The sequence below is a fragment of the Mesoplodon bidens genome (assembly GCF_964165515.1).
Source record: "Mesoplodon bidens genome assembly, chromosome: 15".
NCBI lineage: Eukaryota > Metazoa > Chordata > Mammalia > Artiodactyla > Ziphiidae > Mesoplodon > Mesoplodon bidens.
The window spans coordinates 52,652,683-52,666,251 of NC_138171.1; the positions used below are offsets into that span (position 1 = coordinate 52,652,683).

The 13,569-nt window shown below is 48.5% G+C and overlaps 1 protein-coding gene across 1 annotated transcript in view; it reads right to left on the bottom strand.

Annotated features, from left to right (window-relative positions):
• Positions 1 to 13,569, bottom strand: part of XYLT1 (xylosyltransferase 1) — a 302,348-nt gene that overhangs the window by 43,764 nt on the left and 245,015 nt on the right. The window contains exon 6 of the mRNA XM_081255416.1: positions 1,541 to 1,621. Within this exon, the coding sequence (XP_081111542.1) occupies positions 1,541 to 1,621 (81 nt within the window). The remainder of the gene's footprint in view (positions 1 to 1,540; positions 1,622 to 13,569) is intronic.

The window sequence follows — 13,569 nt, forward strand, 5'->3', positions numbered from 1 at the left end:
GCACTTAGCAGGAACACAGTCCACTATATGTCTACAATTCTTCTTTATCCACCAGGCCTCTTCAGTGTAGTGGCCAGAGCATGCTATATTAATCTGTGCTAATTTACAGAGGATCTTCAAGTCTGGGGGCTCCTTTTAAGTGTAAAGAATGCAGGCTGCCAGTAGGACAGGCCCAATCTAGAAATAGACAGCTGGATGCAATCAAAGTTAAAGTTAAGGAAAATGATACAACCCAAGGATTCTGGGGTTACTTCTTGAAAGCTCAGGAAATGGAGCTCGCTGCTTGCTTCTGTGGATCCCTTCTGTGGATATCTGGGTAAAGTGGATCACAGAAACAGCTAAAATGACACCTCCACTGGCAGTGGCAGAGAACACCTACAGCAGCGATGGCAAACTGAAATGCCAACAGGGTGAGCTAGGGGAGAGGGCAGCAAGGACTGCAGCAACCTGTAGAACGTGGGCTTTGTCTAAGATCCAGATCATAACTTCCATGAGGAAATTCAAGCACAGATTTAGTGGACCTTTGGCTCTTTTAAGATGAGCTGGAAATCTGGATTTCCCTGGGAAATATTGCTATTTTTAAATGGGGCTATTAACTTTCAAATGAAGCACCTGAATTAAACAAAACAAAACCAGCACGAAGGCCAAACAAAACACATTAACACGCTAAAGGTATCCTGTGAGCTGCCAGATTAAACTCTGAATGCAACGCTAGGAAAAGGCTCTAAGATGGCAGAGTGATCCTGGGCAGTGTTTTATGTCCAGATGGTGGAGCGGATCCTGTGGTCCCTCCTACAGAGGGTGCTCAAGACTGTGTCCCTTCTAGCTGATCTCTGGCCACGGAGATTTAGACTCAGCTCAAAGCGGGACTGTAGTGATGCTGTTTGGCTTTGCTCAGTGTAAGTGAGAGAGGCACAAAGATCCAGGTTGGGTTTCTGGTGCCTCAAATCCCTGCCAACGTCTTAGGCAGCAAGAGTGAGGCAATGGTGAGGGCACAGCGCTGGGAGTCGGGATACTTGAGTTCAACTCCATGCTGGTATGAGACCCTTTCCTGCTAGAAGGTAAATTCCATGAGAGTGAGGATTTTGTCTTGCTCTCCTCTAGAAGGGTGCCTGGCACATGCTTGGCACTAAGTGAATATTTGTTGAATGACTGGCTGACCGAATGAATGATCTGGGGACATCATTTACTTAAACTATGGGCCTTAGTCTTCCTACCAATAAATTGGGTATTAAAATGACTACCCTAGTTTCCTTGAAGGACAGCCATAATGTGATAATGGACTCATGAAAGGGCTTGGGGGAAAAGGTGTAAAGGACTATGACACAATGAGACACATTCACTGTTATCTCTGTCCCTGGCTGTCAGGAGGCACCATTTCAGATGCTACAAAGAAAGGGCCAAGGCCCATCCATGCCAGGCCTCTCTGCCATCCCCAACTTTTCTCTGGCTGCATCAAACCAGCCTAGAAGGAAGCCCCCAAATGATCACTCAGATTTTCATTTCCCTTTTGCACAAGGGTAGGGGGAGGATATACTACCTTGCATTGTCCCGGCCGTGTGACTTCAAGAAATTCATATCTCGGTATCGGGAGAGAAATGCCACCAGCTGGTCATTTGTCCTGTGGAAGCAAACCGAGAGGAAAGTCAGGGTCCTCCAGAAATCATGGAGACTTTGTGTCCTGGCTCCCTTCTTTGTCACAGAAACTGGGTCCTCTCCTTCTTTCACACCATGCAGGTAGGTAAGGCATCTTCTTTCATGTGTCGCCATCATTGAGCTTACCACAGTATGCTAAAATGGACTGTTTGTCTCTTACATACTCCATATGCTGTGAACTCCTTGAGAATAAGCATAGTACCTTATTTGTTTTGGAACCTCCAGTGCCCAACACTGGGCTTGGCAAACAGTAAGGCATCAGTGAATACGTCAATGCCAGATACAGAGTAACCTCAGGGCCTTTGCACTTGCCGTGCCTGGGAAATTCTACCCCATATATTTCCATGTCTGCTCTTGTCATCCAGGTCTCCTTTCAAATGTCACCTCTTCAGAGAAGCTTTTCTTTTTCTTTTTTTTTTTTTTTGCTGCCCAACCTAAAGTAGCACCTGCCTCCCCCCACCCCCATCACATCACTGTATTTACAGCATGAGCTCATCACCATCTGAAAGAGCCGTATTTGCTTACATTAGGATGTAAGCTCCGTGAGGACAGAACCTAATGAAACTCACTCATCACTGGCACATACTAGGAGGTACATTACTGTTTGTTGGATGAATGGATGACTCAAGGTGAGATGAGTTTCAACTGACTCCTTCAAATGACTCCTTCAAATTGAGGAATGAATGAGCCAATGAATGAATGAATGAATCCATAACCCCCAGGCTGACTGAGAGAGCTTTAAGAAATACGAAGTGCGATGCCAACGGGTGGCATTGTTCCCAGCATTGTTATCCCAGATTTATCGCCATCAATCTCAGCACTAGCACTGTAGTCACAGCTAATCGGCTTGTGCATACAGCTGAGACAGTACTTTAAAAGGCAGTCACACGGGGTCTCCATCTGCCAGAAACGCAGTTGCCTCTGACGCTGAATAAACCCAAACAGGTAAATGGTGCTGAAGTGACGGCTCCTTTATCATCTGGCTTCTCTGCTCAGGGATTTTTACTTAGAAGGAAAGAGTCAACCATTGTTTCAAATTGGGAGAAACGGTGAAGGCACATCTCTGGGAAGAGAAAGGAGGCTAGACTTTGGGGGGCAGGTGGGTGCCTAAGAAAGCGATGCCTGTGCTCTAGAAGCAGAAAGGGCTGGGGACAGATCCCAGCTCCACTCCTGACCCAGCTGTGTGTCCTACGGTAAGTCATTCAACCTGAGTGGTGGCCTTCACCTGGCTGCCCTTTACACAGTAGGTATACATACTGATGCATAACTGGGTGGACCTAAAGGGCATTCAGTAGGTGCACAATAAATGCGAGCTGCTCTGCTCTTGGCCTCCCACCACCCGGTCAGGGCCGCCCTCACCCCTCACCCCTCACCCCCTCCTTCAGTTCCCTGCATCACCTGCGGTCGCGCCACTCCAAGCCCCTGCTCTCTGGGTGGACAACTGTTGTTGACCAACTCATAATTTCAGCGGAGGGGGACAGAGAAGTTAACAGATGCTGCAGTGGAAACGAGCACTGCCGACATCCCGTACTAGTTTACAGAAATCAACACCACTTCAAAACCTGCCGTTCTAGTGGCCACAGATGCCAGAAAAACCCCGTGTGCCTACAGCAAGGTAAACCCGCCCAGGCACAAACACAGAAGGCTTAGTCCTGCGGATGCGCACAGAGGCGAACCCCAGGGACGCAGGCAAAAGGCCAAGTCCACGTGTCCGTGCGTACGTGGAGCATCTCCGCAAACAGGCGACGTAAAGCCCACGCGTGCTTCCCTCCCAGTTACGGGTTGCTGTGGGCAGAGGGCCTCTTGAAGTCGCTGGAGAGGTGGAAACTAAACCAGCCTGCGAAGGAAATGAAAGCAATCTCTCTTTCCAAACCACAGAGGCCCGTTCCATCTCCGCGTCTTAGCAGTTCCTGTTTACCAACCCCCTCTCTACTCTCTGCGACAGTTCATTATTGTCCTCCTGATGAATACCGGGACAAGTTAACCTCTGAATGGGTCCCTGGCAGCAGGAATAATAAAGAGGGGCCTCTCTGAGCGGCCTCAGAGCGGCAGGATTGAAGGGGCCGGGCCGGGGCTCCTGGGCCCCCTCTCACGAAGCCTCAGGCCTCCCAGGGTCAGCGGCTGAGGCTCCATTTAGCAGCCCCAGAAAGCGCTTTTCAGGGCCCCGAGCTGGGGCCATTGTCACATTTACCGCTTCACTGCGACCCCATCTGACGGGGATGAATAGGCATTTAGCGAATTTACTTAGCGATGCTTCCACATGAAATCGTCTCAAAAGATGACATCTTAGGGGAGGGAGCGCAGACAGGGAGGGGGCTGCGGATTCCAGGCCCAGAGCTTGTGGGTAAAGCGATTTTCAAAGCACAGCGCTGGGTCCTGGCTGGGCTGGACACGGAGGGGACCCTGCCTCCCCCTCCCTGGGTGAAGAGTCTGCCCCGTGATCTAAAACCTGTCCCCCAGCCCTTCTGCAGGGGGAGACAATTCGGCTGAGGACCAGGTTTCCCTATGGGGCTTTCCGACGCCTGTTGGTAATTGCCTACATAATATTTAGTTCCCTCTGGATAATTAACAGCTTGTGATCTGTTGTCATTTTACCCAGTTCCCTGCTCTCTCCCACTCTCTCCCCCTCACACGCATTTCTCACTCCTTTCTGGTGGAGTCATTTGCCAAGTGAATTCCACAGCTCATCACTTGTGTCTGTCTCCTCCACAATTTCCTTCCACTTTTTGTGGAACTTATCAGAAGACACGTCTATGCCAGTTCCTCCGATTCATGGTGGGCCTCTGGGACCCATCACTGTGGCCTTTGGAGCCACTGGGACATCTTTATGGGAATATGTAAGTAAATAAATATGACAGTAAATAATTTGTTTTAATAAATACATTTATTTTAATGTAAATAAACTTCTTGGAACCATGTGGGAACCTCGGTTAGAAGGAAATACATGAATAGCAAGATGAGCTCCCGAAGCACCACCATTATGAAATGTCCACCATGCCCTAAGCCCCAGGGCAGACTTTTGCTACAATTTATTGCATTTAATAATCACAAAGGTCTCTAAAATGCGAGTTTCATTCCCATTTTACAGATGGGCAACTGAGACTCAGAGAAAACACCCATTTAGTGAACAGTGCAGAACTAGGATTGGAACCTGGTTCCAAATGCAAAGCTCGTGTTCTTTGCTACTAGATGGCTTCTACAAATGAATGGATGGATGGATGAACGAATGAATGAATGAGTGAATGAATTCCATCCCAGGTACAAGAGAAAACACACATGTGTTCCACTGCCTCCTTATTCAGAGCCTGGTCTTGGGAGCAGCAGCATTAGCCCACTGCTATTAGACACGCCCTACCTCAGGCTCCACCCAAGACATACTGAGTTAAAATCTGCCTTTTAACAAGACTCCCAGGGCATGTGTGTGCCCTTTAAAGTTTAGGAAGTGCTGCTTCAAGCCAAGCATGAATATTGGTAGTTAATTCTCTTCCTCTTCATCTTCTCCCCACGGTCTCTTCCTGAGAGCCCAGACTTCAGGCAGGTTACTTTCATCTCAGTAAGCCTCAGGTGTTGGGAGTATTAAATAAAATAATGCATGTAAGACCCGTGCAGTAGCACCCAGCCCACAGTAAGCCCTTGATAAAGGTTAACTGCTATTTAATAGTATTATTATTGCCATAGTGAGCATCAGAAGCTTAAGACATTTTGAACTGAGGACAGCAGTATAAAGACCCAACCGGATTTGAACTTGGAAAGCTCCCTGTGCGTCATACCCACGAATTTTCTGCAGAGCATGGTTTGGGAGATGCTCCACAGAAGGGAACCTGTCTACAGTCTCCCAGCTGGCGTCACAGTTATGAACTGGCTCCCAGAGGACCACCACACTGCTGTGTGTGTCAGATACGCATGTAGCTCTGGGCATGAAGACACCCAGGAAGAAGGGGGAGAGCTCTTAGGTCCTCGGGTGCCCAGAAGTCCAGTCACAGCCCAGCCTGTCTGCAGGCAGCGAGTGGCAGGGCAAGGAGCGATGGGACCTGCTCAGTCCCACTTGGAAGGAGCCCATCACAGAACCAACTGCCCTCCTCTGGGTCCCTCCTGCCCACCCCAATACCCCTTCCCTGATACGGGATGCTAAGACGCTGCCAAAGGTGTTCCTGGCTGATGGTGAGGCTGACGGCGCTAAAGCAAAGTTCAGCAAAGAGTTGAGTGAATGTCAGGATTTCAAACCCCTGATGCTGCCAGGTATGCCCAGACCCCAGAGGGCACCGGATTTAGCCCTCCTGGATGCAGTGGGTGGGCCATTTGTGGAGCAAAGTGTGCGTGAGAGGCAGTGGATGGAGGCCTGTGGAATCGGGCAAGCTGAGCATTGAGGCACCTTCAATCTGAGCTCAGAATATACTACAGTATTTCCCCAACTTCTTCCACTAGCGTATCATCTGTACAGTTATTTCCTATATATGTTCAATTTAAGTACCATCTTTGCATTACCCTGTGCAACAATATTTGTGGTAGCTGATGTACCCTTCTATTTTTCAAATTTTAAATGGTGGCAAAATACACATAAAATTTGCCATCTTGACCATCTTAAGTGTACAGTTTAGTTGTATTAAGAACATTCATATTGTTGTGCAACCATCACCACCATCCATCTCCAGAACTCTTTGCATCTTGCAAAACTGAAACTCTGAATCCGTTACACAACAACTCCCCACATCCCCCTGCCCCCGGCAACCATCCTTCTACTTTCCGTCTCTGTGAATATTCAGAGTAGTCAAACTCTAGGGACCTCACATAAGTGGGATCATACAGCATTTATCTTTATGTGACTGGCTTCTTTCACATGGCACAATGTCCTCAAGGTTCCTCCATGTGGTGGCATGGGTCAGAATTTCTATCCTTTATAAGGCTAAAAAATATTCCATCCTGACGTACCGTTTTTATGTCTTCTCCTATGACATGTGAAAAGCAATAATGATGCCTTGTCCGTATTCCTCCTAAAGCAACTGGGCCACCAAAGGCATATGGAGAGTGGCCATCTGCCTCGGGGTGCCCAGGACTGAGGGGGTGCCCAGGACACAGAAGTTTTCATTTTAAAATCAGATGGTTCTGAGCACATGGATCTGCCACGGGATGTGTGACCCCAGGAGAAACGTCATCCTCCATCTTTCTACGATAAACCCGAGTACAGAAAACCACGATGGTGGGAAGGCCAACTGTAACCATCTCCTGTGCTTTTAAAATTATAACTATGGGGGCTTCCCTGGTGGCGCAGTGGTTGAGAGTCCGCCTGCCGATGCAGGGGACACGGGTTCGTGCCCCGGTCTGGGAGGATCCCACATGCCGCGGAGCGGCTGGGCCCGTGAGCCATGGCTGTTGAGCCTGCGCGTCCGGAGCCTGTGCTCCGCAACGGGAGAGGCCACAACAGTGAGAGGCCCGCATACCGCAAAAAAAAAAAAAAAAAAAAAAAAAATTATAACTATGAAACTCAGGCTACAGCAAGATCATGAAATTACAGCAGAGGCAACAACACCATCTAACACTTGAGTACCTACTATGTGGGGACACTATTTTAAGCACTTTGCACCTATTAACTCACTTATTCCTCATGTCGACCCTATGAAGTAGATGCTGTAGTATTTATATCCATTTTTTATTACAGAAACGGGAATATGCATCTTCGTGGCTTTTAATTTTTTTATTTTTTTTTGTGGAACGCGGGCCTCTCACTGTTGTGGCCTCTCCCGTCATGGAGCACAGGCTCCGGACGCGCAGGCTCAGCGGCCATGGCTCAGGAGCCCAGGCGCTCTGCGGCATGTGGGATCCTCCCAGACCGGGGCATGAACCCGTGTCCCCTGCATCGGCAGGCGGACTCTCAACCACTGCACCACCAGGGAAGCCCCAGACTTCATCCTTTTAATGGCCACACAGCCTCCTGTGGAATGGGCACAGCCGATCCCCTAGTGATGGACATTTAGGTTGTTTCCTCATTCGCCTCCCTGCTTGCAGGTATTGCTCCTACGAACATCCTCGCACATTTATCTTTCCACATGTGGGTATGATAGATTTTTGTAGGATTAAATTCCCAGATGTGGAAATGTTCATGCAAAGGATGCTTTTGAGTCTCTCTTTGCTTTCAGAAAGACTCATTACGTGGACTGAGGCTGCCCCAAGGGTCGAGGGCCTGGCTGGGGCTCACATCATTGCACAGGAACTGACCAGCTGGCTACCAGTGGTGTGGGCAGGGAGAAGGAAACTGTAAAGGGGATGGAGGTGGGGAGGCTGGTGGGCTTCTCCAGCAGGCTGGCCAGGTCTGAGCAGGGGCCTTCTGGTTTCCCCATGGTACCAACAGCCAGTGGGACCCAAATGAACCTTCTGTCAAGCAGCAAGGGGTGTGGGGGGCACGGCAGAGAACTATCCTCCTCAGTACTCGGGGCAGCTGTTCCAGCTGGTGCCCATCTGTCTGCTAATAGCCCCGGGATTTTCAATCAGGCACCTTGGACGATACTTTTCAGGAGCCTGGCTAGAGTCATAAGGTGAGCAGGCATTGGGTCTAATTCCATTCTGTTCCTCCAGGACCCGGTACTCAGTAGGTGCTCAACAGTGATTCAGCACAGTGCCCGCCCCATGGGACGGGCTCAGCCCCCGAGGGCGGAGAGCACAGGCATTCACTTCTACATCTGTGCCTTTGCCCATCCCATTCCATCTGCCAGGAATGCTGCTCCCTGTGTCTGTGACCTGGGAGAGATGTGGGGCAGAAAACAATGATAATGAGGGTAGAAAACATGCCTTTTGTTGCCTGCAAAGTGCTAAGTGCTCCTCCTTCTTTTAATTTCACAGTAACCCCATCAAGCAGGTACTAGTTTATATGTGAATAAAGTGGGACACACAGATTTAACAATTTGGCCAAAGTCTTAGAAGAGGCGGAGCTGAGATTTGGACCTCAGCACCCCAGGTCAAGAGTGCAGGCTCTTTTCAATCCTGCTTTCCTCGTGGTGAACAGGCTACAAGAATGTGCTTCATTTCTTTAGAAAGAGCCAGGAAACAAGCAGAGGAAACCGCAGCCACCTTCTGAAGCCTCCTACTTCCTTCCAAGGGGATTGTTGTGGAGCATATGTTGCACATAGGAGTTCATATAGATAAAGCCGTCTGTCCGGGGTGTGGGCCTTTCTGTGGTGCCGTCTATAATCTGACCCCAGCCACCTGATTCCTCTCACTGCACTCCATCTCACAAGTGGATTCAGACCCATTTTTCCATAAGGCTTATTTCTTTTTGGGTTGGGGAGAGACACTGCCATCACTGTCCTCGACTTTCCAGATGGTTCATGCTTGAGCCTTAACGAAGTCTTCTTATCTGCTAGGAAATCTCTCAGGAAGGCCAGAACTCCAGAACAACCAGAGGAAAGGCCAAGTTCAGGGCTCCCTGAAGAAGAGGCAAGAGCAAAGGCAACTGGAGATAAGAGAAGGCAACCCCTGATCCAAACGTAGTGGAAACTCACAGCGAGACCTGAGTGCTAGGATACAGGGAAAGCTAGATCCTGTAATTCTTCCTGGACCCTGGGGGCATAATTACAGCCATAGTTGGGTACCTGAGGAAAAGTGAACTGGATAAAATGCAGCCCCAGCTTCTAGACTCCACTCTAATCCATCCTCGGGGAAGCAGTTGTAAGATCTTCTAAAACGTAAGACTGATCGTGCCCCTTCTTCTACTTAATATCCTTGGTGGCTCTCCATCCCCTGCAGGACAGTGTCCTAACTCCTTAGCAAGGCTAGAAAGTGGGTTGTCAGCTGGTTCTGCCCGTTCAGTCTTCGAGATTACTTGAAGTTCTCTAAACGTTCTGTGCCCTTTCATGACTTTAAGACTTTGCAAGTTCCGTCTGCTCCCCTGGGAAACATGATTTCCCAGTCTGATAGGTCAGATGCCAGACCCCTGGAACCTCAGTGGGTAAGGCAGTCATGGTACCTGTCCTCTAGTGGTGGGGACAGTGGGGAAGGCAGACAAACAGGGAGATTCTTGGGATAGGGGGTGAAACACCAGGTGAACTAAAGCACAAAGCATTCTGGAGGCACCAGGGGACAGCTCTTCCCCTCCATACAGGCAGACAACAAACTAGATAACCACCTGGATAATAAAACCCAATTGCTTTTAATTGGATGCATCTTTTTGTTACTGGTGAAAATGACACAGAATTAAAACATGCTCACTGCATTTCTAGGAACTGGCAAACCATTTCTCAAAGCCTCAACGCTTTCACAGAACATTTGTAAAACACACATTTTTCATTTTAAGCATACATCAGCCATTCTAAGAGGCAGTTTATCTGACTTTCCATCAGTGGGAACTCTAAACACGGCAGCCCTTCCTCCAGACGGCTGTAATGGAAAGGTAACTGACAAGAATCAGCACCCAGAGGCCGAGCCTGATACAAGAACACTACTGGAATCATGAATGAAGAACTGAATTGCCATTCAGCTGCACATGCACGCGTGTGTGTGAGTGTGAAGTCTGTTGGATTGTATTTTAATTCTCTGAAATCTGGTTGTCCTCATATGCCACGAGACATCTCAAATGAGCAGAACATTTGGTTAACTAAATTCTGCATCCCTTTACAACGACTGATTACAGCCAGTTATTTGATTTGGTTTTGAGGAGGACAAGACAAGCCCTCCTTTGGAGGACATCAAAAGACTGAATCTTAAAAGTAAATGTGATTTATGTGGGAAAGCCAAAACTTCGCTGCAATGAAAGCTGTTTTTAGAAAGGTGTTGTAGAAGTTTCTCTCTGATCTTTGCCACTTTCTTGCTGTTTAATTTTAAGCAAGCTCGCTGAGTCTTAGTTTTCTAATCTGCAAAATAGGAATGACAATGCCCTCTGAGTTGCCTGTGTGTTGGGGGTATGGCACACACAGTACCTGGTCCATAGTAGGTGTTCAGTAAAAGGGAGCCTTCAGAAGGAAGTCCTTAGATCCTTTGCTTCGAAATGCTGGAGGGAAGGCATTCCCACTCCTTACCAATCTTCTATCAAGCTGTGACATTTTAACTCTTATATGCCTGTGTTCCCATTTATAAGTTATATATGTTCAGTTCCCTTGACTGTAAGCTACCTGAGGACATGAACCTTGTCTGATTCGTCTCTCTTTCCCCACAGACCTGAAACAGGGCAGGTTCTAGCAGCCACATGCCTCTTCCTCTTTGGGTCCTCATGCCTGTTTTAGAGTGGCCCACAGAAACTGCTCTGCACACATGTGCTGCATTCCAGAATGAGGGCCTTTCCGTACTGTCCCTTATGCTGGCGACACCTTTCCTACACATTTGCCTGGTCAATTCCTGCCTGTTTTTGCAAGAATCAGCTCAGTGTCAGTTCAACTGGCAAGGGATAGAGTATAAATGAGTATTAAACTAAACTGATCTGTATTGACAAGTTCAACTTTCCTTCTGTGTGTATGGCTAAAAACAGATATTTTACACCATTTCACATTCCCCTGGGTTCAAATGATGGCAATGACCTATGATCCATAACAAGTCACCAGACAAGTGTCCCCAATGCACCAACACTAACACATCAGTATTTGAAGTGGTTAAAATAATACAGAGAGATGTAGGTTCAAGTTCTGGTTCCACCACTTATGAGCTGTGTGGCCTTGGGCAGGTCATTTCATCTATTTGAAGCTCAATTTCCTCTTCTTTAAAACTGAAGATGGGGGCTTCCCTGGTGGCACAGTGGTTGAGAGTCCGCCTGCCGATGCAGGGGACACGGGTTCGTGCCCCGGTCCGGGAAGGTCCCACACGCCGCGGAGCGGCTGGGCCCGTGAGCCACGGCTGCTGAGCCTGCGCGTCCAGAGCCTGTGCTCCGCAACGGGAGAGCCCACAACAGTGAGAGGCCCGCGTACCGCAAAAAAAAAAACAAACCCAAAAAACGGAGGATGATAACAATACTTACGCTTTATGGGGTGGCTATGAGGATTAAATGAAATAAGAGGGCATTAACTGTTGCTTGCAACTGAACAATCCTGGCTGATACAGAAACTGGTATCAGAAGTGGGGTAATGACTGGTGGGCAGGGGAGAGCAACAGGGATCACTCTAGGTTGAGTAGCTTAGCCCACAGAAGACTGAAATGCTAGCTATCACTATCGTTGTTATTATTATTACTTCTCTAGGACTAACGTCTGCGTTCTGCTGGGGGTGGAATACAACAAGGATCTCCATCTCCCAGAACATCAGGGTTAGGTCAGTTCAGATTTCAGCCCTGGGGTGAGACTTAGCTCAGAGGACAGCTGACTGTCCCTGAGCACCTTGGCAGCCTGCCAGGTTCACTAGCCTGTTGGTATTGGAACAAGGTCAAGATGCAACACAGAAGAGAAGCCATACACTCCTCCACGGAAAAAAAAAAAATGCTGTAGCCACCCTTGCAAACCTCAAGCAGACATAGATTCTAGGCTCAAGAGAGATTTTGGAGGATCAGGACATGCTGCACCCAGTGTATTCTTTTTTTTTTTTTTTTTTTTTTTTGACAGTACGCGGGCCTCTCACTGCTGTGGCCTCTCCCGTTGCGGAGCACAGGCTCCGGACGCGCAGGCTCAGCGGCCATGGCTCATGGGCCCAGCCGCTCCGCGGCATGTGGGATCTTCCCAGACCGGGGCACGAACCCGTGTCCCCTGCATCGGCAGGCGGACTCTCAACCACTGCACCAGCAGGCAAGCCCGGATTCAGCTTTTTCAACTGGTATCACTGAGTTGTATGGACCCATTTCAATGGGGGTAACTTAAGCCCCAGTTTTATTTGACTCTCCATGAATTCATGCATCCTGCTCATTGGGTAAAGCCTATCCATTTACAGGCACTCCTGTAATGATGTGTTTACTAGGGGTAATGCCTTAGTCCCACTCCCCTTTTGTTCTTATAGTGACAGTGTTTCTTAAGAAAAAAAAGTTTAACAAATGTCATCTGGGACTATTCCTAAGACCTGTTCACACATGGCTATGCTGGAAAGGTGCTGGTACAAATTCACTGATCATTGATGAATTATTTGCAGTGCGAGGTCCTCGAATATTTAAACGGTTTGGACTATTAAAGAGGACTGTATTGTAAACTGTAAAACAGGATGTATGTATGTTGCATGAGGGGGGGAGTCATGTGTATTTTGTTCACGTCACTCTATCCCTGCTCATCCATTCAGCAGATATTTATGTTAGACCTACTGTGTGTCAGGTACTGTTCTAGATGCTGGAGACACAGCGATGATTGACTGAGACCATGTCTCTGTCAGAACTTATCCCTGCTCCCGGGGCATCCACTGTATGTCCCGAATTAGCTTCCCTCCTGTGTATCGGGAATGGTACTAGTTTTGTTCCATACTTGCAAGAATCAAGAACCCGGTCACTCTGATGATCTGCTGTGTTCTGAGGTTCAGATGAGGAACCCCAGCTGAGAAAGGCTTGGCTGGCACCATGTCTGGCACAGAATAGTCGCTTAATATACACAGGGACAAAGGTTGAATGAAATCCCTGAGGCTGTGCAAGGTCCCTGAAATGGAATTGCCAAACGTACATAGAATCCCTTTTACACCAAGGCAGATACCTGGGCAGGTCCAACTGAGATGAGTCCAACTGAGTGACAGCCAGATGTGCCACTGTCCTGCAGGGACATCACTCTGTGTTGGGTGACCGTGTTTGAAGCTTGCTTATTTGCTTCCTTGCTGTGCGATCTTGTAAGTTACTTTACCCCTCTGAGCCTCCGTTTCCTTGTGTGAGTTGGGCAAAGACTTCATGAGATCATGTATGTGAAAGGCTCAGCCCAGAGCCTGGCACACAGTAAGTGCTTGATTATCCCAGAGCTCTTGTTGCCTGTTCCCTCTGAGGGAGGGGAAGGATGACTGGCTAGCTGGCTTCCCCAGGCACACCAGTTACAGTCACCAGGGC